General features: G+C 44.5%; 1 protein-coding gene across 9 annotated transcripts in view; it reads right to left on the minus strand.

The window, feature by feature from the left end:
• Positions 1 to 26,036, minus strand: part of TTC7B (tetratricopeptide repeat domain 7B) — a 238,212-nt gene that overhangs the window by 110,386 nt on the left and 101,790 nt on the right. For 8 of the 9 annotated variants that reach the window (XM_060295192.2, XM_060295188.2, XM_060295189.2 and 5 more), the window contains 4 exons: positions 22,386 to 22,464; positions 16,287 to 16,459; positions 8,980 to 9,043; positions 5,026 to 5,163 (listed from right to left, as the gene is read on the minus strand). In XM_060295192.2, coding sequence (XP_060151175.1) covers positions 5,026 to 5,163; positions 8,980 to 9,043; positions 16,287 to 16,459; positions 22,386 to 22,464 — 454 coding nt within the window. The remainder of the gene's footprint in view (positions 1 to 5,025; positions 5,164 to 8,979; positions 9,044 to 16,286; positions 16,460 to 22,385; positions 22,465 to 26,036) is intronic. The other variant, XM_060295185.2, reaches the window with a different exon arrangement.

Raw genomic sequence — 26,036 nt, forward strand, 5'->3', positions numbered from 1 at the left:
AGCAGCTTGCGTTCATTCTAAAAAACAGAGAAAGCGGCGCTTGTTGCTTTACTTTTAATAGCGCAGGTTGTCATGCCAACTAGCGCTACTGTTTAAAATGGGGGAGAAAAAGAAGTGTTCCTTCCTACACAAACCTTTCAGCAGGGCTTCACATCAGTCTTTAAAAACATGAAAACTCCTAGCACTGGAGATACGGTAACCATTGCACTTATATTTAAACCCGTTAGGATGAGGATATGATGCTCCTTTGGTTTGAATTCCCTTTGCACACAGCGCTCCTTGCCCAGGATCCGGCTGAACAGCGCCCCGAGAGAAAGAAAGGCACTGTGTGGGCACACAAGAAAGCAGCCCATCTTGAGATGCGAGGGGAGCCTTCCATCTTGAACCACGGAGACACAGAGGAGAGTCTTTCTGCAAAGTGGCTCTGCTCCCCACATAAGCACCATTCTTAAAGGGCGGAGTCTGCACAATGCTTACGACACACACAAAGGTGTCGTGAGTATGAGAAGATGGACTGGGGGCCCCCCACCCTGTCCCTGCTGGTGCGGGAGTGCCTGGACCCGCGCTAGCCACGTCCTGATGCAGAAGTGTTGACGCTGTTTGGGGACAAGAGAAGGGAGGAAGGTATGATGAGGACAGGGTGGGAAGGAGGCAAGCCCTCTCCTCTCACAGCAGCCTGGTGGAGGTGAACTCTTCTGTTCATGAAAGATTCTACCCAGAAGAAAGGAAGGTTCGTGCAGCGGCACAGAGGCAAAGATAATCTGCTCACAGAGCAGCTGAAGGGTGGTGTGCCAGACACGTCAGGGCCTGGCAACCTGGCTCCTTGCTTTCACCCAGTCCTCGCCTCTTCTCCCTCCATGAGAGCAAGGCCTCATGTCCCTGCACCTCCGTGACCTTGATAATGAGGGTGTCCCTCTGCTCTTAGACTTAATTCCTGTCAGGCCCCGAAGAGCCAATTCATACATCAGCTGTTTGTCATTCTCCCTGGCACCCCCAGCCTGCCAGCTCTGCTGCACCTGGCCTAGTCCCTTCACCTGCAATTAACGTGCCTTGCACTATCTAGTCTTCTCTAACTGGTTACCTTTCCATGTGTTGTTTTCTGATTTCCTTATATAGACTGGAAGTTTCTGGAAGACAAGATACTGTTTTTGTATACTTAGTTGCTTCCCCCATGCCTGGCAACTCCTGGGCACCCAGCGGTAGAAACAGCACAGCAGCACGCGGCTGCTGTTTAATGAGCTCTACGTGTAGGGCTCTGTTCTGAGCGCTTTACATGAATTAGCGAATAACCCTCAGAATGATCTGACATAGGTGTGATTATTATGCCTATTTTACAGAAGGAAAGACTGAGGCATAAGAGGTTAATGATTTGCCGGGATCACACAACTAGTAAGCGGCAGAACCAGAACTCAAACCGAAGCTCTCTGACTCTAGGGCCTGTGCTCAGGACACATGAGATGTCTGACCCGGGTTTGGGGGTTGAGGAGGCAGGGCTGGGGTGGGGATGTCAATGGAGGGGAGGAGAATGATGGGGAATATCCACAATAAAACGTCTATGATACTGTCCCATTCCTTGAAACTTACATAGATGTACATGCACTTGTTCATAAAGAGATACAGGACAAAGTGATCTCTAAAATGTCAGTGGGTAGTCAACTCTTTCAGGAGAGTGGGATTCTCAGTGACTTTTTTCTTTGTCATGTTTGTATGTAATGTTTGATTCTTCAAGGGCTGTAGCATGGGGCAGAAAGACAATGAAGTTGTTTTCATTACAGGAGGAAAAAGAAAGCAAAACAAAATAAAAAGAGGGAGAAAAAGAAGGGGCAAGGGGGATAGCCATGAAATGTTTCTCAACAGAAGGGTGTTTGAGAAAGATCACTGTGGTGACGATGCAGCAGATGAAGACAGGATATAAACAACCGCCACGTGAATGATAATGATAATCCCAACATCCGTGGGGCCCAGAGAAATAATGTAGGAAGTTTAAAAGCCAGTTACTCCGCAGCAGCACTGTCGCCACGGCCAAATGTCCACCAACTGATAAATGGAGAAACAAATCGTGGTCTATCCATACGATGGGATGCTACTCAGCCATAAAAAGGAATGAAGGACGGATACGTGCTACCATGTGGATGACCCTGAAAGCATTACACCAGGTGAAAGAAGCCAGACACAAAAGGTCACATGATGGATGATTGCATTTACATGAAATACTCAAACTAGGTAAATCTAGGGAGTCAGAAAGCAGATTAGTAGCTGCCAGGGCCTGGGGGCAGGGAGGAGTGGGAGCAGCTGCTCAGTGGGGCCGGGGTGTCCTCCCAGGGTGATGAAAGTGTTTTGAAATTAGAGGTGATGGTTGTACAACAGCATGAATGTACTAAATGCCACTGAATTGTACCTTTTAAAGTGGTTGAGTGTATGTCATGTAAATTTATCGCAATTAAAAAAAATCCAGTTAGCCTTTTAACCTAAAGTCCTCAGGAAATGGAAGAGCAGATGAGAAGAAAGAAAGGAAGGGTGGGGAGGAAGGAAGGAAGGAAACATACAATACAAATTGGGGGGAAAAAAGGGGGAAGGAGGGAAGGGAGGGAGGGAGGAAGGGAGGGAAGGAGGGAGGAAGGAAGGGAGGGAGGGAGGAAGGGAGGGAGGGAGGGAGGGAGGAAGGGAGGGAGGGAGGGAGGAAACCCCAGCAAATGAGGGAAGCGGGACACTTTAAGTCATGGCCTGAGACCAAGGGAGAGAGGTCGGCGCTCAGCCAAGGGCGGACCGAGACCCTCCTCCAGGAGGCGAGCTCTCCCAAACCAGGGCCAGCCCTCAAGACGCTGTGCACCTGCGCCTTCCTCCTAAAACAGCTCTACTCAGATCTGCTTCACCGTGGCCGCCACATGTGCACTGGGGGAAGCTCCATCTGCAAAACTAAGTAGAAGTAGCAAGAAAAGCTAAGGCCAAGGATTCAGATCCGTCATTACTGGATGAGACCCTGTGTGGAGACCCCCCGGCAGCGGCCAGCCCAGATGGCGACTGCCTGCTGCTTGGCAGCCTTCCTCTGGGCTGGGAGCCGCTCACGGACAGGGACCCCGCCTCGCCCACGGCTGCATCCCCGGCCTGAATCACAGCCCCTGGCACAGAACCAGGGGCTGCATTTATATGTGTTAAAGAAATGAATGTCCTCTATTATATATATATTTGATCCATCGATTTATATGTTTAATAGATAAAACACAGATACGGCACGAAATTCAAAAGGCTCCGAGGGATACACAGTGATAAATTTCCCTTTCTTCCACCGTTCTGCTCCAGCACTTGCAAGGCAATCCCTGACGCTGTTTCCACTGTTGACAATGTGACTAGAGCATATTCTGAATTGCAAAGGCTCTGGCAACCAACCGGACTACCCAGTGACTTGGGCGTCAGGTCATCACCACGAGATGAAGCTACATGTGATGTCAAGGTGAAAGTCATCTGGCTGAAGACAAGGTCCCAGGATTCCGTGCCGGGCAGAGGCCCATGCCAGGGAGCTGCGGGCTCGCAGAGGAATGCCGCTAGGATGACAGCCGTGCCCCTGGAGTCACTTGTGGCACGACGAGAAGCCTGTGGGCAGGGGCCGTCCAGCCTGTCAGCCTCAGGCTCCTCACACCTGCTGCGGACACAGGGGAATTTCAAGCTGGGGACAGGTTCTGTTGCTACATGATGGGAGGAAAGCAGACGTGCCAACCACGCTCAACCCTGGCCTCTGAGAAACTTTTAGTGGTTTGTCGGGGGTGGAGGGGAGTTCACCTTAAGAGAACTCAGCTGTGAGCTGGGTGGCACTACAGATGGGCTCTTTGGTGGAAGCGGCGGACAGGAACTAAGCTGGCCAGAAGGAGGGGGTCCCAGGAAGCCAAAGCCCTGGGGTGGTAAAGAATCCGGGCTGATCCCAAGCCTGGGCAGTGTCCCAGGGGGTATACCGTGTATGACAGGAACATCTGGGCTCATTGCCTTATCTAAGCCAGATGGCGAGGGCTTTTTGTTTTTTTTTTTGAAGACTGAGTAACCATTGCCCTGTATAGTCACCAAACCAAAGACTAAAAAAAGATCCAAGCCACGCAGGTTCATCTGTTCTCCAAGGCTCCTGCCTAATGCGGCGATGCACCGGCAGGCAGGCTACAGGGTGAGCTGGGTGCTTATCTGATTTCAGCCAATCTGTTACTGTATTTCATTCCCTGTCCTCGTGCCCGGAGGCTGTTGCAATGTGTGTAAATTTAGAAAAAGAAAGATAAATAACACGGAAAAGTTCGTTTTAACAAAAGGAGTTGTCTTTCTTCCCTTCTTTCTTTTTACTTCACTAAAGAGAAGATAAAATGATCTTGTTACTGATTTAGCCCCTACCAGGGTGGATCTGGTATTCTGGGCAGGGACTCAACAACGCATAACTGCAGCCTCGGATTAACCAGCTTCTTCTGAAACTGGAAAACCCGTCAGGCTCCCATCCTAAGTGTTTCTTAGCAGCTGAGGGGATGAGACGGTAATGCCTGGTACAAGATCTGTGAGCAACTGGGGTCTCTCCTGAGCGAGTAGAAGACTCTACGTGGCGACAGCGTTTGCTTCCCGCGAAGCCTGCACCAGCTCACCCAACGCACACTGTGCCGGAAGATGCCAGCTCACCAGCGGCTATGCATTGATACTTTATATAAAATGAGACCTGTTTTACAAGGAAATTAATGTCACAGATGGGAGATTGGGGTTATGGTGCAAATTACACTGAAAGAGAAACTGCTTGAGAAACGCTTGCCTTCTCTCATACGGGAACTCGCCCCAGTGGGTTTATGGACCCTTGGTAGATGACCACCAATGAATTCCCCCACCTAATCGTTTAGCCCAATTCGCATTTTGCAGAGATGGAAACCAAAGTTAAGTGATGGGCCCAAGGCCACATGGCTGCCAGCGACGGGGGGTGGGGACAAGACCAGGTCCCACAGCTCTTCACAGTGCTGGTACTGCCAGCACTACCCACTGCTGGAAGTCAACCAGACTCAAGGGCTGTACCTCTGACAGCATCTCATACTGGCCTCTTCTTCCAAGAGCGATGGTCAGTAAATCATAGACCACAGATGCACTCTGTAAACTGATGAGGCGGTCGCTCTTGTGCTCAGGTATCCTGCTCAGCACAGCGTCCCGGTTGGCCTGGAAAGAACACAGAAGAGAGAAGCAGACGGTGAGCTAGCCCGTGCACACAGCTGTCACCGTGCGCAGAGAAGCCATCCAGGCTCTCCTGCCCCTGGGAGCTTGCCGCGGGTCTGGAGACAAGGACACAAATGAGACAGGGGTCATTTATTCAAAATCCCCAGAGCACCACAGCACATGGTAACATGGTATTATCCAAACACTGAAGGCCTGGCGGGCACTTGTCCCTGTCAGCAGGTGTCTGGAGGAAGCTTTAGGAGTCGATGAAAAGCAGGGTGGTTCCTCCTGGGTTCACAGACAGCCATGCTGCAGACACAGCTGCGCTCTGGGGCAGCAGAATCAACCACCAAGTGAAGCCCTGCTGCGCCTCACTTGTAGATCCTGCTTCTGCTGTACATTACAGAGCGGGAGAAAATTCCCAGCCCCACACTTCCCATCACCAACTGGTGTCATCACGTTCCATCAGTCCAACAGAGATATAGCGTACTTTTCCTCTCTCACCCAAGTCACGTTCAAATCCCTATATGACATCTTCACTGGAACAGACTACAGAAACTAATTCAACTTTGTTTAGGGAAGCACAAAACAGATGTACAAGAGACAGCAAGAAGCGAACGGATTTTTGTTTTAAAAGACGTTAGCACAGAGGACCCAGGAGAACACCAGGGCATGCCTATTTCACTTCCCCACTGCTTAGCACAGAAACACAGCAGGTGCGTTCAAGCTTATTTATCTCATCTATCTAGAAATCAACCGCTCTTCACAGTGACTTATTTTCATTACTTTTGAAATTTCTCCCCCAATTCCTCCAGACATATCACAGGTACTGGAGACTCTCAACATAGCTCATTTTCCTTTTCGCCCTAATAGGGAGTTCAGTATCAATAAAGTTAGATTTTTCCTGTCTTCTTTTCCTTGCTAAGGAACAGAAGTCCATCCCTAGGAGCACAGAAAGGGCCCCTCCGTTCTCCCCACGGAAGTGGCACGTGCAGGACGAGGGTCACCGGTCCAGGCGGGCTGACGTCTACCTTCCTGCCTGACACTTGGAAAGGCCACGCACACAATCTCCTGCTCACTAACGAGGTGAATGCTTTCTTTCGTGTGAGTCCAAGGCACTGACTTGTAGCCTCCTGTCAGTACTTACTTGTTTTAAAACTCCTTACTCTTAAATGTCAAAGACAAATAAGAATATATAAGACAGGCCACTTCCTACAAAGTGAGTCATCTCTTATGGAAACAAGCCTGCTTTTGAAGATTTCATTCTAAGTTTTTCTTGTTAGGAGTGCCTTTCGACCCAAAAAAAGAAGCTCTGGGGAAAATACGGCCTGTTGTAAGTGGTCTCATTTTATTTATTTCCTCTAAATGTTCCATATTGAGATCAATGCCTGGGAGAGAAGGGAGTAAGACAAAACACCATTTAAGAGAGATTTTCAGGTTATGCCCAAATGCGTCTTTTTTTTTTCTTTTTAAAAGAAAAAGTCTCTCAGTGCTTTTTGATTAAAAAGGTACAATATAGAGCCTCAAACAGGTCCACAAATAATAAATGTCCCAGAACATTGTCTCAGTGGTAGTTGTACTAATATGGCTCTGATAACCCCTTTCTCCTGGGGAAACTAATTTGACTTGAGGTAAGAATGCAGTCCAATTCCAAATGAGTTCTTGTAGGTGGAGGGACTATGGACAAATTTATGCTTCTAAGTTAAAATTAGGACCAGTAAAGAATACAATTTTCTCAGACACCAAAAAAGCCCGGCAATTCTCATTTTGGTTCTGAAATTGAGCACATCTATTTTCGGTCTAAAAACTGAAAAAAATCAAGGAGTCAAGGGACGTGAAAAAAGACTTCCAAAGGCAACTTAATTTAGACTTCTACCTACGTAACTATGGAACGATTTACAGGGAGAACATAATCATTTTGGTTGGCAACCTAGCCCTTCATATTTACTGTCATTGGATTTCACCATCCTCTGAAGAGACTTCCTGGAAATTAAATACGACAGAGTCAGATTTGACTGTCTCCAGGGGATCCGAACTTTGAGTATTACTAGTTTCTACCACTTCAAGGAGGGAGCAGGAGAGTTGGGGACATCACTCCCAAGACAACAACACTTAGAGCAAGCATTCTAGAGATGTGGCCATGTTTCCCAAATTCCAATCTGGAACACATGATCTGACAATAGAACTCAATCCTTTCAATCAGAATTGTCCAAGAAATCGAAAGCGTATGCTCACCACGCTTTCAGAATTTTTACACCGTTACTAACCAAGTCTGCCCAAAGGAAGCTAAGTGCCAGGTTGTGAAGAGTCCAGCGATGAGGCCTGTGTGGGCAGCCCCCCTCCCCCCCCACAGAACTGATGACGGTGAGACCTGCCCATCTGAACACCAGTTACTGGAGGCCACTGGGCGCCAGCCTGTGCACATATGTGCCTCCACATCTGTGCCAAGGTAGAGTAGAGGATGTAAATGACACCGTCCTAAGTCACCAGCTGACAGTCAAGGAAAGATAAGCCACAGGGGCAACCTGTTTCCTTCAGAGGAAGTAGGGCCAATGATGTCAAAGAGCTTCCAAATAAAAAGAAGCGGTGACTCAAGCAGTCTCGCTCTTATAAACATCTCGGGGCCATTTCACAGAACAAGAGAACCCAAAGCTTTAACTTAAGGCAAGAAAGCTACGCTGCCTGCCTAATCCCAGCCTCTTTTGCCCCTCTTTCACTCAGCACGCAGACATTCCTCTTGTGCTCCGTTTCTAAGTCTTTCTCCCTGAGTGTATTTCACGCCTCCATTTAAACTGTCTGCTTGGGGAAGAAGGGAACACCTTCTCTTGCTTTAGTTACGACGCCTTTTCCTCTTTTCTCCTCCTGCCTGCCTGGTGGGGTGGGAGTTATGGAAGAAGGCAGGATGCTCTGCTACAAGGAGCAGCAGACCACTGCATGATGCCTCCATTCTGCCTGCTCTAGGCCTCCGGTCCCTCGTCTAAATAACTAGGTGGATGTGAGGACCTCTAGGTCCCTCCAAGTTCCAGGGGCTTGCTGTTCTGCTCAGGTGCTCAGCAGACACCATTTACTTGCCAAGGTATTAACTACTATAACACAGATTACTCCAGAATGTTTCAAGCCGGGCTGTCATGTCTAGCGATATGCAGAGTAGAAACCCAGTAAAGGATGAGCGATGAAATCGTAGACCTATATTTGATATCCTGGCCAAACACTAAGAAAACATTTCAAAGGAATTTGATGGTCTGGCAAAAACTCCCTCACAACAGCAGAGCCAGGTAACAGGAGTGGGCTCTCTGGGCCTGGGCTCTGCAGTGCCTGGGAAACAGGTGGGGGCTTGGGGAGAGGACCTGGGCAGGAGGACGAGGCAGTTTCATCAGGCTGCTGCTATGGAAACCAGAGGTTCAAGTATACAAGTGTTTCACCCCCAAATTCTCCCTCCCACCAAGGCAAATGGAGAAGGCTCATAAAGGTTACCTTTTGGGGGCTTCTTTCCCCTTTCAAGGTTCCTCTGGTGGTCATTTTAGCTATAGTTACCCATATACAACTGTGTTAGTGTTCAATCAGTACTTGGTGGATAAATGAATGAACTAAGGGAAGAGAAGCTCCATGCTCCAGGCTGACCCAGGGACATATCTGGCCAGTCCAAGAATTAGAAACGTCCCTTTTTTTTAAACCACTATACTTTTTTCCCACCAGGTATCCCCTTTGGAAAGTACTCATCTCCAAAGAGAAAGAATCACCATCCTGATGGAGTCACCATATTAAAACAGGGACCATAGGAATAGGGGAAAGAAAAACGTAAAAACACATTCTACTCACCATTGACTCACTAATCAGCAATAACAACAGGGCTTCTTCAGTATTTTCTTGAGGACAAAAAATGCTGTATAAAGAAAATTGACATTGATATATGGCAATTTCAAAATAACACAAAATACATGACTAAGCAGAACTGAACGGCTAACAGCTTCTAGATTTTTATATAGTGTAGAACCCACGAAAAATACTGTATAATCTGGGCCCCTGGATTAATCTGTTTATTTCTATGGTAATCTATGGAATGTATACACTTTAACTACGCATTTTAATAGCAGGCAGCCGGGTAACGCTGGAGAAACCAAGTTAAAAGCCCAAAGAACGTTTGTGCCTATTACAGAGGTGGAAAGTTTGATCACTACAAACTGACGTTATCTAAAGAACACAAGCTTCCTCCTAAACCCATTACGAGGTATAAACTGAAGACATTTCACTACATGGTACTCTTCTTACCTCTTACTTGCTAGCTGGCGTATTGTATATTGTCATTTAGATGATACAGGAGATAGGAAGCAATTTTAGAGTTTGAATGATTTCTAGAATACAGTAAGAACTTAGTGAGCTATCTTACTCAAACACACGTGTACTACGGGGTGGCACGCAGGAGCTGTCTTATTCATCAACTTTATGGGATTTGGCTACCATCTTGGATTAAAATAAAAAGCTTTTAAGCTCAGTGTTGCTCAGGATTAAAGAACAACGAAAACCAAACATAACTCTGGTCTCCATTCCCTATATCCTATTTTTTGTGCTCTGAGCGTTTTAAAAGACCTCCAGGGAATTCTCTGGTGGTCCAGTGGTTAGGACTCTGCGCTCTCATCGTCCGGGGGCTGGGGGTTCAATCCCTGGTTAGGGAACTACGATCCCACAAGCCGCGGGGCACAGCCGGAAAAAAAAAACCCTCCAGCATTTTCCCCCATTCTAAAGTTCTAGCATCCTTTGAATAGAACTGTAAGTCTTATCACTGGTTGGGCCAAACTCAATTCTGTTTTTTTTTTTCTCGGTTCTTGCTTTTTTGTTTGTTTGTTTTTCGGCCATGCCAGGCGGGCATGTGGGATCTTAGTTCCCCCACCAGGGATCAAGCCCGCACCCCCTGCGGTGGAAGCGCAGAGTTTTAACCACTGGACTGCCAGGGAAGTCCCATCAACTCTTTTTCGTGGAATGGTAGAAGAGTGCAGTAAAAATGAACTTGGTTAAAAAAACTTGGGGATGTTTTGGAGATGACTAAATAAAGACTAAATTTACATCTTCCCAGGGGTAATATTACAATCATTTAACTTAAGAGAAGGGATGATTTCCCCCCCAAAATGGCCAAAAAAATGTTTTCCAAATGATTGCAAATATTTGTTCTCTTTGAAGTGCTGGCAACTTTTGTATTGTGTCAATGGGCCATGAGGAGTAAGACAGAAAAGTCCAGTGACTGATACTCTTTTTACAATTCAGTCATCCCTGGAGGTAAGGAAACCACCTGTGGGATGGTTCCTATTGCTCCTGCAGGGCTAAAATTTATAAAAGGGCTGGGCTGTGAGTGAGAAGCAGGATTCTGGAATGTGCAGTGACCTCCTTAAAGAGGTAACTTGAGGTGATTTGGGTTTTTGGAAGATGGAACATTTCTTTCCCCTTAAATTCAGAAATAGAGCCAACAGGCTTTGAATTAAGAACGCTCGTGTGTGTGTGTCTGTGTGTGTGTCTGTGTGTATCCCCATCCAGCAATCATTTCCTGATATCCTGGCTCGTGCTTACATGCAGTTGGGACCTTACAAATAAAGCAGAACCATTAATCATTTTTTTCACAGCTACCCAGTTCTGCATTGTCCAGACTAATTGAAAAGAGAGGGAGCCCATTCTAATCATAACTTAACACCAGCAAATTCAGTCCAGAGATAATCCCCAAATTCCACTTGAGCCATCTAGTCTACTTAAATGTGAGGTTGTGTTATTTTTACTAGAGCTGCTAACAAGTAGCACATTAACTGATTCTAATTCTACTTCCTCTACCCTTCTTTTCAAGGCAGGAAAGATGGGTACTCAGGGGTGCTGCAAAGTTCTCAGGGCTGGCAGGAAGAAGTGGGGGGCGGGGGAGGGGGAAAGGATAGTTTTAAGAGACATGCCTAAAAAGCTACCCACTGGAATGCCCCCTTCTCCATAATTATGAATTCTCTAGATCTATTTCTGGTCATTCTTTCCCTCTTCCCTGCCCAGGGAAGTGTGGAGCTCAGGGTGGACAGTCAAAATTGTTGGGGCCCTCCTTTTGTGATATTATCCTCTTGGGGCCCAAGAGCCTCAAGGGGAGATCCTGGGGTGCCCAGGCCTCAGCCTTGTGGAGCCAGAAGCCTGGGGCCTTAGACCTGGAGGAAGTTGATTGAAGGGATGGCCGTTCACAGCTTCAGTTCTGCCATCAGGTAGTTGTTAGGACCCTTCAATGTCCCCTATCTTTAAACTTTGAACAGCATCCTCGTCCTTACCAAAAGCCTCTGCACTGGCTACCAGGAGGTTCAGACCTGTATTTAGCACGCCATGATCATTACTTTCTCCTCTTAGGCCTACCGAGGAGTTTAGCACAATGTGTGGCACTCCTAGTTTTCAATAAATCATCATCCGCTTCCTGGCATCATAGTGGTTTCTAGCTTCCTCCTTTACTTAATGCTAATTATCTAGTCTAATATGCATTTAATTATCTAAGCCACCTCAAATGCTTTTTACAAGGAGGAATACAATGGAAGTAAAAACATACTTGAGTGACATGCACACATATGTGGACTAAGAAACGTATATAAGAATATTCATAGCAGCACTATTCCTATTAGCTCCAAATGAGAAACAACGCAAATGTCCATCAAGAGTAGAATGGATCAACATATGGGAGTATATTAATAAAATGGAATATTATTCAAAAACAAACTACTACTACATGCAAAAATATGGATGAATCTCTCCAATATAATGTTAGACAAAAGAAGTTAAATGTAAAAGTACTTAATATATGATTCCATTCATGTAAATTTCAAAAATGGGCCAGGCTAATTACAGTGATAGAAGTCAGGATAGGGTTACCCTTGGGCAGGGAGCAGTAACTGGGGGAGGGTACAGAGAGTCCTTCTAGGGTTCTGGCCATGTCTAGTTCTTGACCAGGATGCTAAATTACTTGCATGTGTTCACTTAGTGAAAATTCATCAAGTTTTCTACTTTTGGTTCGTGTATTTTTCGCAATGTATATTATGTGCCAGTAAAAAGCTTACTTAAAAAATAAGTAAACAAAAGTCAATAAAATTCTTCATAGAAAGCTCTAGAAGAAAGGAAGTAAGGAGGCCTATGGCATGTGATTCTTCCTCTCTTTTTTTTATCTTGGATTATCAGCATTTGATTCCCTTTCAACATTTAAGACGGAGAGAGGATGAGCATCCTGTACCCACTTCACATCCAGGTTGCAGTGACAGGGAGGGGAGTTTTCTGGCAGAGGTTATTTTTCAGTAATGGTCCATCATGACCAATGGTCCTGAATGGTCCGTGTGGTTTGCTGGAGCTGGAAGGATCTATGGCACATCAAGTTTGCTTTGTGCTCATGTTCCTCATAAGAGGGGAGAGAGGAGGGACCACTGGCCAAAATGAGATTTAAACATCATCTATGGATTCCCCCTTTTTACCTCCCAACTCACATAACTGAACTGGTGATAACATCTTTTTGCCACAAAATTGCTTGATTGGAGAGTCCTGTCTTGTTAATAAGGAAGCCCCAAGCAGATTTTTCTCTCTTTACTAATAAATCAGAAGTAAGGGTATGAACATGCAAAACTAGAAAGCTAAAAGCTGATGGCGATAACTGAAGGAAGAAAGATTAGCACAGAGATTAACTAACTAGAGAAATAGAAACACAATAGAGAAAAATCAACAAAACTGAAAGTTAATTCTTCAAAAAGATCAATAAGACTTGACAAACTTTTTAGGTAGACTGACCCAGAAAAGAAAGAGAAGACTCAAATTACTAAAAGGAGAAATGAGAAATGGAAGAGGGTACATGACTACAAATCTTATAGAAATTATATGTGTGTGTGTGTGTGTGTGTGTGTGTGTGTGTGTGTGTGTACGTGAATACTATGAACAACTGTACTCAGCAAATTAGTTAACTTAGATGAAATGGACAAATTTCTAGAAAGACACAAACTACCAAAACTGAAGAAATAGAAAATCTTAATAGCTCTGTAACAAGTAAAGGGAGCGGATTAGTAATCAAAAACATTCCCACAAAGAAAAGTCCACGAGCAGATGGCTTCACTGGTGAATTCTACCAAACATTTAAAGAAGAATTAATAATAATTCTCCATAAACTCTTTCCAAAAATAGAAGAGGAAGGAATATTTCCCACTCATTCTACGAGGCTAGTATTATCCTCATACTAAAATTAGACAAAGACATCATGAGAAAAGAAAACTATAGATCAATTATTTTATGACTATTGATGCAAAAATCCTCAACAAAATACTAGTAAATCAAACACAGTAATAAATAAGGATTATATACCTAGTGGGATTCACCTAGGAATGCAAGGTTGGCTTCATATCTGAAAATCAATTAATGTAATACATCACATCAATAGAATAAAGGACAAAAGCCAGATGATCATCTCAGTAGATACAGAAAAAGCATTTGACAAATCCAAAACCTTTTCACAAAAAAATATACTCAACAAACTAGTAATAGAAGGGACTTTCCTCAACCTGATAAAGGGCATCTATGAAAACCCACAGCTAACATCATACTTAATAGTGAAAGACTGGATGTTTTCCCCTTCCTAAGATCAGGAATAAAACAAAGGTGTCCACTCTTGCCACTTCTATTCAACATTGTACTGGAGGTTCTACCCAGGGCAATTAGGAAAGAAAATGAAATAAAAGGCATTTATGTTAGGAAGAAGTAAAACTATATTTGCAGATGACATGATCTTGTATATAGAAAATCCTAAAGAATCTAAAAAAAACTATTAGAACTAATAAACAAGCTCAGCAAGACTTCAGTATACAAGATCAATATAGAAAACCAATTTTACTTCTATATACTTGCAATGAACAGCCCCAAAATGAAATTAATAATAACAATTCCATTTGTGATAGTATCAAAAAGAATAGCACACACACCAACACACCCTTAAGAATAAGTTTAACAAAAGAAGTGCAGGGCTTCCCTGGTGGCGCAGTGGTTGAGAGTCTGCCTGCCGATGCAGGGGACACGAGTTCGTGCCCCGGTCCGGGAAGATCCCACATGCCGCGGAACGGCTGGGCCCATGAGCCATGGCCGCTGAGCCTGCGTGTCTGGAGCCTGTGCTCCGCAATGGGAGAGGCCACAACAGTGAGAGACCCGTGTACCGCGAAAAAAAAAAAAAAGTGCAAACCTTATACCCTGAAAACTACAAATTGTTGCTGAAAAAAGTTAAAGAAAACCTAAATAAATGGAAAGATATCCCATGTTCATGGATCAGAAGACTTAATATTGTCAAGATGGCAATACTCCTCCAATTGAGCTACAGATTAAATACAATTCCTACAAAATTCCAGTTGCTTTTTTTTTTTTTTTTGCAGAAATAGACAAAATGATCCTAAAATTCATGTGAAAATACAAGTGTTTGGGGATGGCAGGTGACAGCTAAGGGGTGCTAGGTTTATTTTGGGGGCAGTGAAAGTATTCTAAATTTGACTGTAGTGATGGGCTATGTGACTATATTAAAAGCTATATTAATGTGAATTGTACACTTTAAATGAATGAATTATATAGTATGTGAATTATATCTCAATGAAACAGTTTAAAAAAATGTGTGTATTTGTGTGAAATGAAACTTGTGTCTCAGTAACCTGTCACATGGGAATCTTCCCTTTAACTAATAACTTCATTTAACTAGATCTGCATTTTGCCTCCATGATTCTCCTTGTACAGATGGGGAAACATGTTAAAAGAGTGACAGAGGCTGAGTGGTTTAGGAAATAAGGGAGAAGTGGCCAGCACTGTGAGCTTCTCTGCCTTCAAGGGGTGAGGCCACACTGGAATCGCACCCAGAGAGACACAGGGCTTCATCCATGTGTCAAAGTTGATTGGGGGAGGGAACAAGAATTAGATTCTTCAATATACCGGCACTTTGGCTATTAAGAAGCATCTGAAGCAGAAGAAAAATCTAGGGTCTATTTTTAAGATTTAAATATCACCTAAGAAAGAACCCCAATCCTGCTGCTAAATAGTTCATAATGAGGGGTCAGCATTTTAAAAGTGAGAGTTTGAGAATTGCTAGAACAGATGTTCTATGAATCCAGACAAGTACTAAGGAGTAAACGCAGGGAAAAGTTAAGAAAATGCTCAGTAGTCTGAATCCATATAAGAAATGCAAATTGAACAAGATGAGGAGGGAGACAAACGCCAGGGTCAATTTAAGAGGATTAAGAGGCAGTTACCCTGAGAAATGCTGCCCCTTGTAAAATGCGGCATTGCGTTCAGAAGTCACACACGTAATAACTATCTAATCACCCCATGTCTGTCAGTGCTTTCTGGGGCCTCAGAAGCAGCAGCCTGCGGTCTTTCAGCCATTTTTCCAATTTGTAATGACTAAAGAAGGTTTCCGTATTCTTACACGTTCCCCTTTGCTTCATGGAGAGGTTCTGAAAAGCCATCATGCCTTGTCCTTGTAGGAACAAAGACGGGAAGGAAAGCTTTGAGGGGAGGAATGAGTCAACCCCTGTTCCCGTTTCCCCGCCTTCTTGTGGTCTCTCTCCCTCCCACCTCCTCCTTCCCGGACCTGGGGAAATCCCAGGCTGAGACCGGAGTGTTTCCCTAGCCCATTTTCCTCAAACGTGATCAAGTTCCCAATCCAAAACTTAAACCAATTAAAACATTCTAAAGAGACATCACCTTCCAATCACCGGTAAATTATCAAATTCGCCTTCTTCTTACAGCTAATTCAGTTTAAAACAAGCTTTTAAACAAAAGGATCAAGGAATTGCTGAGGAAAAGTAAAGAAAAGTCAACTCTGGCTTACTAATAGCTTTGTCACTGACTGCTGTATGGTTCTGCGGTTCTTATAATAAACGAAATGAAAATCCCAAAGACCAACAGCGAAGGCTGAGAATGGCAGCCAAGCACTAGATGAGAGCATTTTCCTACTCAAAACGTCCCCACGCATGCATGGATATTTGCTGAAATTATGAAGAGTAAAGAGCTATCTTTATTAAACTGGTAGAAAATCTACCCTTGAACTTCTATTCAATCCTTACATTTTCCTGAAGTTTCCCTCCCATCCCCTAACCTACAGATGAGGACACCAACTCCCATACTTCTCTCCTGAGTAGACACGGGCTTTCCGCGTGAGGGTGTAGGTTTTTGTGTTTGCTCCTTTCCGGAGAGGATCGTCCAGAGGTGACTGACATGGTGGATTCTCCAGAGGGTTCCAGTAGCTCTGCTCACACATACCCCGCAACAAGATCTCCGCCAGCTGCCTGGCTATTGTCTGGGGACACAAAGGAGCAAAGGCACAGCCATGAATCTATTTTGTATCATTCATTCATTCATTCGCTCATTTAATAAATACGTGTTAGTCATCACTTTGTCATCACTGTTCCAAGACTCATAATTAAAAATGTCTACTCCTATGATGAAAATTATATCAGTTGATGACAAAAAAAGAAAAGAAAAAATGATACACTAAGATATTTGAAAGATTAAAAAAAAAATAAGTTTATGCCCTTCAAATGCTGCCCTGCCTGTTATACTCTGGAACACTAAACATGTTTTATACCGGAAACAACTGAAACTTTTAGTTAAGCGCTTTTCCAAAAGCTCTTATAAATAATAGGTGAACTGCAAATATTTTCATCACCTCCCAACCGAGGCCTGCCAAAGCCCGACCTTGGCAGAAAGCCAGTACTCAACCTAGGTGATGTAATCCCTGAAAAAAATCTCTTCATTGATGATAAGATGATGTTCGGTGCAGATTTTTAGAATGTCTTCCTTCTTCGGAGTGCCAAGGGCAAGTCCTTCACAGCCCCACCCTGCGACTCAGTACCTGAGGCCCCGTTCTTACTGCATCCTGGCCCTTCAGCCCAAAGGTTCCCACTGGCCTTGAGGAAAGTGGAGAACTGGCGAAGTGACTGTGGCTACTGATCCAGAAGACCGTTTTTTTAAAGCTGGGTAGGGATCTCCTTTCTTACTGTGAAAACCCAGAAATATCCAGATCTTGTTCTTCTAAGTTAGGTGCAGATTACTATGTTTTTCCAAACTCTATAGCTCCACTGCCTAGAACAGCATCACGTACGATGTATGGGGGAGGGAGATGTGGCAGCTACTAAGAAGTACTTTGTTAACTGATGCATATCAGTTAACTTACCTCATAATCTTCCAGTGACAAAGAAGAGAAGTAAAAAAAAAAAAAAATCCCTCCGAAGATAGAAGCACTGCATCTCAGGGTGGTCCAGGCCACCTCACAATCAGCCAGAGGTGGCCAAAGACAACTTCAACCAGCAGATTTTTCCACAAGGTTTTAGCATTCTTTGGAAGATGCAGACAAAGAATGCTGATCTTCCCTGACAATGAGCCTTTTTAAATAAATATTTTCCAGAACAGAACTTTGCTAGGCTTTCATCCATGTGAAATCTCTTAAAACACCACAAGGAATCTTAAATGCAACCAAATCACTAGCTTAGTGGTTTCTGATAGCCACTGGGTAAAGGCAAATTTTCTTCATTATTCCCAAGTAAGACCCACTAGCTTTAAATGTCTATAAAAATGTGAAATTAAATGCACTCCTATCATCCCCAACTGAGCCATCTGTAAAGATCTCATAAGAGCACGATTTTTAGGACCTAAACAGTTCCTGAACTGTTTTCTTAAACCTTCCATTACAGCCTCATTTTGATCTCACTGCAGTCATATAAGCTAATGACTTCTGCTGGAAGCGCCAACTAGCAAAAATAACCTCCACTCACTATAGCTGAGAAAAAAACGTTAAAGGAGAAAAATGAACAAAGAACTTCACTTTCTGGATGTATCTGCCATGGAGGGATTCTAAGGTTGTAAAAGTCTCTGCCCTCAAAACAGTTTGCTTGTCCACTGCTGGATAGCTCACGCTAGATCTCATTTTCCCTCAAGGTATTAACCTTCCGGAGAGATTTTTAAAATGAGGTTATGTGATTGCACATTTTAAAGGCATCACCTCGTCATGCATTACCGATTAGGAAGGATGTTGGCTGTGTTCACTGAAATCTCAAATGAAGTTCAGAAAAGGAGATTAAATATGAGAAATTATCAGCAAGATCACCAATATCTATGATACCTTTTATGTTTTATACTCCGGTTATATTTAGCTTGCGGTTTAAATGTCTAAAAATTGTTGGTAGCTACCAAATACATTTCAAATACATTTAGAATTAAAGGAAGGAAAGGAGAGAAGCTGGTCTGGAAGAAGACTTGAACTTCTTTGTACAAACTGGGTCATTAAATGCACTTTTTTGTATGTGATTTTAAATTGTGATAAAATTCACATAACATAAAATTCATCACGTTAACCATTTTAAAGTGTACAGTCCAAATGGCACTTAGCACATTCACCATGTTGTACAACCATGACCACTCTAGTTCCAGAACATTCTTTACCCTAAAAGGAAACCCCATACCCTCTAAGAAGTCACTCTCCATTCTCCCTCCTTCCACCCCCTGGGAACAGCTAATCTGCTTTCTGTCACTATAGGTTTGCCTCTTCTGGACATTTCACATAAATGGAATCATATAATATGTGGTCTTTTTGTGTCTGGCTTCTCTTACTTAGCATAATGTTTTCAAGGTTCATCCATGTGTTAGCATGAATCAGTACTTCATTCCTTTTTATAGCTGAATGATATTCCATTGTATGGCTAGACCACATTTTGCTTATTCAGTCATCAGTTGGTAGACATTTGGATTGTTTCCGTCTTTTGGCTATTGTCAATAATGCTGCTATGAACATTCATATACAAGTTTTGATTTGAACACCTGCTTTCAATTATTTGGAGTACTTATCTAGAAATGGGGCTGCTGTGAATGTACTTTTAAATCCTTCTCTGCTATGGTCTCACACCAGAGTTTACAAAGCAACTTTTTCATCTCATAAGGATATCATAAATTTGTAATTATCAGCTAATCTAAAAAGAATCATACAGCAATTAAGGCTGATAGAAACACTGTCTTATGAGTGGCAATAGCTGGAGAAGTGTCCTGATGTCCACCGGACATCCCAGGAAATGCTTCTCAACTAGAGTGGGCAAAGACTCACTTGTGGAAACTAGAAAATACGGATTTTCAGGCCCTGCCGCAGACGGACTCAGTTGGCATTCCTGAGGTCAGATACAGGGATGTGTATTTGCTCAAAGTTCCTCAGATGGTTCTGTTGCACACCTTTCGTTAAGCACTCAAGGGATTAGAAACGGTTTAACTTAGGTCACTTGAGAACCATCCACCAAGACCAAAGGTGTACTTGCAACTCAAGTGTGACATTGAGTGGGGAGTGACTCCCCCGCTTACATAACACTAACCCGTCAGTAACAGCTGAACGTGCCCAGGGGCAGCTTTAGCTACACAGGCTTTCTTTAGAAGCCTCTTCACGGGGCTTCTCAGAAAAAAGGAAAAAAAAAGAAAAAAGAAGAAGAAAACTGTCTTCCTTCCTAACATCTCTAGTCAGAATCCTACCTCACAGGATTTTTATAAGTTAAAACACATTGGTTTGAAAATCATAAACCTTAGACAATAATGGAAGATATTCTCTAATTTTGATAAATATTGGAGTAAGCAGCAAGCAGATTCTCACAGTGCAGTGCATGCACTCAACCTTCTAACGAGGAAACACCCCTTATCTCCTTAACAAAATATATATTTTTTGAGAGTCTATAAGCAATTTTGAAAGATTGGCATTTTTAAAATTTTTATTTATTTATTTATTTATTTATTTATTTATTTATTTATTTATTTATTTATTTATGGCTCCGTTGGGTCTTCGTTGCTTTGCGCAGGCTTTCTCTAGTTGTAGCGCGCGGGGGCTACTCTTTGTCGCGGTGCGTGGGCTTCTCATTGCGGTGGCTTCTCTTGTTGCAGTGCACAGGCTCTAGGCATGCGGGCTTCAGTAGTTGTGGCTCGCGGGCTCTGGAGTGCGGGCTTGGTAGTTGTGGTGCACGGGCTTAGATGCTCCGCAGCATGTGGGATCTTCCCGGACCAGGGCTTGAACCCGTGCTCCTGCATCGGCAGGCAGATTCTTAACCCCTGAGTCACCAGGGAAGCCCAAAAGATTGGCATTTTAAATGTGCTTTTAAAACAATTATAAGAACACTTGCCAATATAACCCCTTACTTTCATTGTGCTTCCAAATCTTAGAAGAAGCTATTCATGCTGACCAGTTCAGAAGTTTTATGGAATGTTGGGAGTAGGTCAGTTTGAGAGAAAAGATAGATAGCAATAAATTTTATCCATATTTTTTTTTTTTTGCGGTACGCGGGCCTCTCACTGTCGCGGCCTCTCCCGTTGTGGAGCACAGGCTCCGGACGCGCAGGCTCAGCGGCCATGGCTCACGGGCCCAGCCGCTCCGTGGCATGTGGGATCTTCCCGGACCGGGGCACGAACCCGCGTCCCCTGCATCGGCAGGCGGACTCTCAACCACTGCGCCACCAGGGAAGCCCTATCCATATTTTTGCAGGGTTTTTTCCCTTAAAGGACTGTGAAGATCAAAATGTTTTGTTTGAACTTCTGAGGGCACCCGTAAATCATATAATACATAGGTAGATATCGAAGACCAAGTGAGTTCTTGGTGCGGGGTGTGTGTGAAGTCGCCCGTCTTGTCTCACCTCCCATAATTCTAGGAAAGCCTATGGCTTAGCCATCTGGGCCAGTGAGTTGTATGTCCACATCCTTAGCATGAAGATACAGCCTCATTTCCCAGGACAGGAATCTCTTAGCCTTGCCCAACTGAACACTGTCCCACAGCATTTAAAGGACTCATGATAATGGGAGGACAACAGCATGGATGACGAGACCAAGGACACTGCGGTCTTAGTGGGGCTGCCACATCGGCTGGGGCCTGGGGCGCTTCTTAGCTTCCACGAGCACCAAGCCTCACCCAAACACTCGATGACTCTGGCTCTGAAGGGTAAACTGTGGAGGTATAATTAATGAGCCTCCCAGACAGGAAGGTGAAAGGTTTAAAAGGAAAGAGAGAGAACTCAAGTCAACAGGAGAGCCAAGCTGCTGATCAACCAGTTTATTTAACTAGCTTTTCTATTTCTGGGTTTTATGGTCCATATAGTGAGTCCAACAGCTAGGTTCTCCTCAGGATCTAATCTGCTTTGCTCTGTCTGGGTTTTGGTATGAATCAGCAGCCTACAACGAACCCTTCACCGCACTGGCATCAGGAGGGTATGCCTTCTAACTGCTATACAGGATGCATTTTTTGTTTCAAGAGAGAGCATTCGCAAGAAGCAACTGAAAAGATGCTCAACATCATTAGCCATCAGGGAGTGTAAATCAAAACCACAATGAGACAGCACTTCACACCCACTAGGATGGCTAGAACTAAAGAAAAAGATAATAAACACGTGTTGTTGAGGATATGGAAAAACTGGAACCCTCGTCATTTCTGGTGAGAATGTAAAATGGTGCAGCCGATCTGACAAATAGTTTGGCAATTCCTCCAAATGCTAAATGTAGAGTTACCATGTGACCCAGCAATTCCACTCCTAGGTATCTACTCAAGAAAAATGAACACATATATACACATAAAAACTTGCATGAGAATGTTTGTAGCAGCATTATTCATAAAAGCTGAAAAGTGGAAACAAAAAATGTCTACTGACTGATGACTGAACAAACAAAAATGTGGTCTATCCATACGATGGAATATCATGGTGCGACGAAAAGGAACGAAAGACGGATACATGGTATAACGTGAATGAACCTTGAAAACGTTATGCTAAGTAAAGGAAGCCCGTCACAAAAAAGACCACATACTGTATAATGCCACTTATATGAAATGTCCAGAATAGGCAAACCATAGAAACAGGAAGTAAATTAGTGGCTGTCGGAAGCTGGGGAAAGGGAAGAATGGGGATTGACTAGTAATGGGCATGGAGATTTTGGGGGAGTGATGAGAATGCTCTGAAATTCAATATTAGCAATGGCTGAACAATTCTGTGACTACTAAAATCTAATGAGTTTGGGTGAACGTATGATGTATATATATATATACACATATATATATGTGTATATATATATATGCTTCACTGAGATATAATTTATAATGTATAATATCTATATTACATAGTATGTTATGATATATAATGTATTATTTATAATACACGTATGAAAGAGAGAGAGGCACTTGAAGTGCCTCGGGCCTCAGCCAAGTCATTAGTTACACTTACCATTCGCAGGTTCTGGGTTGTCCTCGTTTCCACTGCTCTGAGGATCTCTCTAAATCTCCCGACCCCTCTCGTCAAGTTCCTGTGCGCACACAGAATGGGACAGGGTTTCCGTCTGGCGTGTATTAATGTTAGATATTTTATACACATACTTCAATTCATTTTGCCTACATAAAAGCTGTTGGCGAGACTGTAAGCAATCGTTCTGCACATGCCTGTCCATCTTTGTTCAACTCTGAAAAGTTTGACCTAGGATCAGTGGTCTTTTGAACTTCCACAATTCAATTTTCTCGGGAAAATAAATGTCGGAAGATCAGATCCGAGGCAAAAAACAGAAGGCAAGATATCTTTCCAGAGTCTATCTTCTACCTCACAGTGGCTGAGGAGTTTTCCTGCTCTGCTGAGTGGTGCTGAAAACTCTATGTTTTCACCGCAAGGTGGGTGGCAAAGGGGTACAGGAGTATCAACAAGGCACTGTGTGCAACGTGGGAAAGGCTTCTTGTGACCTGCAACCTTTACAGGCAAGACAAAGAGAAAAGGTATGAAAAATGAGGGGCTCCACCAAGCAACCACTCCGTGTCTTCGAGAACACACGTCACTGCCCAGTAAACCCATCGGCCCCTCCTGCCCCCAGCGAGGCAGAGGGTCACAGCCCCTCCCACGGTTAGTGGGCGCTGGCTGGAGGCCGGCGCCACCTGACTGGGGCCAGCATACCTCATTTTGGTGCCCACACACCTCACAGAGATGTGCAGGGTGACACGTTTCGTGAAGGGACAGTAATTCGTTAGTAAATCCCGGTCCACGTGCCCAGACCCCACTTGCTGTCTGCCCCCTCTGAAGGCCGTGCCTGACCCATTCAGCTGGGAGCATTTCCCAGCAGGTCCCTTTACATCGAGCACCGCCACCTCCTATGACAGAACCCCGTGATATTTATAACCTGCTCGTTAGAACACATCTCAGCTTTCCAAAAAAGCCACAGAGCGGGTCAGCCGGTGCGGACCTGTCAGCCAGCCTCTGCAGTCTGTGGCAGATGCTCTAGGTATTCAGCTCTCTTCTTGGATGACATTTTGAATCACACAAAGGGATTAAATCAAACTGAAGGTGGGTTCTGTATGCTACGAGCACTCACAAGGGCTATCAATTCGTGTCTTATACCTAACGTGACATCCCAGGACGCTGATTCACAAGAACAGCCCCAGAACTTGAAGGTAATGGTTTATTGGCACAGATACGTCAATACTCCCATATTCCTCTCACCCACACATATCAGATGATACCAGATCAGAAGCTTTACGGTGGCATGAAAAGAGAGGCTTGCGCTTGGCAGTCCAGGCAGCACTAAAGGAGACGTGAATAAAAATTAGGTAACAGGCCCTGGGACATGCAATCTACGCTGCTGCTTTCCCCTTCATCTGCTTTTATGGGATCTGTGTTCACAGGCACCAGAGTACACTTGCTTTGGACTGAAGCTCAGTTCTGTTAAGTAACATGGTGGGGAGAAAACAGCTACAGCTGAAAAAGGGGACGGGCAGGGCAGAGCAGTCTCATTTTATTCCAGAATCGCAGAGTAAGCTCCTACTATGTACGAAAAGAATGGCGTTTTGAACTGTGTGAAATAAGGTGGGACTGGGACAATATAGTTGGAGACCCAGGTTTAAAGGGCTGTTTTGGCAGGGTGGAAATTAAGCCTTCAGTAGGCAGTATCAAATCTATATGTTATAAGTCAGGGAAGGCTATCAGATGGGAATTGGCCATTTGGAATGCCTCCCAGGCCCTCTTTGCCGAGTGAGATACCTATCCAGTTACGCAAGCACAGAATTGTCTAGCTATAAGTGATCTGACACAACCTGGTCCACTGGGACACAGAAGAGAAACGGCTTGCTCAGCCCTCCACACCCAGTGAGAGGGAGAGCTGGGACCTTTCGACCCAACCTCTCACCTTCCTGACAAAAGAAATGTGAGCCCTCAAGCTGAAGTGCAGCTCTAGAAGAAAGAACAAAATATGCATACGAGAAAGGTCTGTTTTACATCATTAATATGAAAATTAATATATATACATAATACAAGTCGGATGCGCTCCAGTGCTCCCAGCTAACGAGATTCTCCTAGGAACTGGTTCAAAACTGGAAAGAAAATCTGCTGGCCCAGGTGAAGCAGCCTGGTGTCCAAGGGTGAGGCCTCAGCTGCCCTAAATGAGAACCGACGGGTAGAGAAATTCAATTCCCCTCTGAGGCCGAGGTGTGGTTTCTCCCGTGCAGGACCGAGGCCCTCTGGTGGCGACTGCAGGAAGTCCCCGTGACCGAGAGGACGCACAGGAGGCCAAACCGGTAGCAGCTGAGGGCGTATTCCTGACGCATTGACACTGCCTTTGAGGCAAATTCAAGTTTTTCTCAAGCTGCTTCCAGTTTACTTCTGGGAAGAGCTTAGGATTCAGAACCAAGTTCTTCCTGAAGCTGGGAGGAATCCTGCTTGTCAACAGCAGATCTGCAGTAACCGCAGAATGTCTCAGAAGGCCTCCGGCTGTGCTGGTCGAACGGCACCGTCAGGACAACCATGAGGCTGCCTGTCCACCCACGGGGCAGGAGGGAGGGGGACTGGAGGGGAGAGATCACCCAGCTTAAATATCAGAGAAGGAAATAAATACCCTAAGCGCAAAGACATCCGATTCTCAGCAACTCTTATACCATCCATACATGTGTTTAGTCCCATAATTTTATTCAAGCAATCACTTCCACTGTTGCCATGACAGCAGAAAAAAAATTTTTAAGCTAGATGGATAATCATGATAGAAAGGAACAAAAAAAGGAATTAACTTGCAAGAATTACATTCTAAAGGCTATGAAATACCCCAATTTGAGGGAAATAAACAAAAGCCACATGACTGTTTTCATGTCTCTAAACTCTTAGTTTATTCTTAAAATGTGGAGACCCATGAACTACCTGGAATGAACCGCTGCTTAAAAACTCCACTCCAAAATGAACAGAAGAGAGACAAGGAGTTGCCCCGGTTTTGAGGGTTTCCACAGACCCTCGACATTAGGTCATTTGTTCCATTTCAACACCTTTGACTTAGAGACTGCAATGATGTCAAAATCCATTATGGTAAACTATTCTTAAAAGGAAGGTTCTGGCCAGCATTCAAGCAGCAGGCACTGGCAAGCTGTCAGAACTTGGGGTTCACCTCCTGCACCTCGCTTCCTGAGCTGGGTGCGCTTCCCTCCACGTGGAACGGTTCCCAACTGCTAAGCTCTTACCACGGAGAAAGGGCCTACAAGTCCCTCGAGCACCAGCTGGTTGTTCAGCCCGACAGGCAGGCGAAACCTGCCAACATCACCGACAGTCCCCAGCCCAGCAGGGAGAGCCCAGGCCAGCGTCCTCAGCCTTGCTCTCGTGCAAACCCAGGCAAAGGAAAGCCCACCCACGGTTCACGGGCACACATTCTAATCCCCCCCTTGACATACTTCCTTTTTTTCTTCTCTCCTCCCTTTTCCATCAGGTTTCATCCTCCTCCCCCTGAGCCACCTCCTTCCAGGTCTCGTGTGCTGGTCCTCAGGTCACTGCAGAAGCATGACTTCCTGAAGACACCCGGGGAGGGCACTGACTGGCCAGCGCTCGGCCTCCCTCTTGACCCTTTGGGCCTTGAAAGCAGCACTT

This window comes from Globicephala melas, chromosome 2, assembly GCF_963455315.2.
Source record: "Globicephala melas chromosome 2, mGloMel1.2, whole genome shotgun sequence".
In the NCBI taxonomy this organism is placed as follows: domain Eukaryota; kingdom Metazoa; phylum Chordata; class Mammalia; order Artiodactyla; family Delphinidae; genus Globicephala; species Globicephala melas.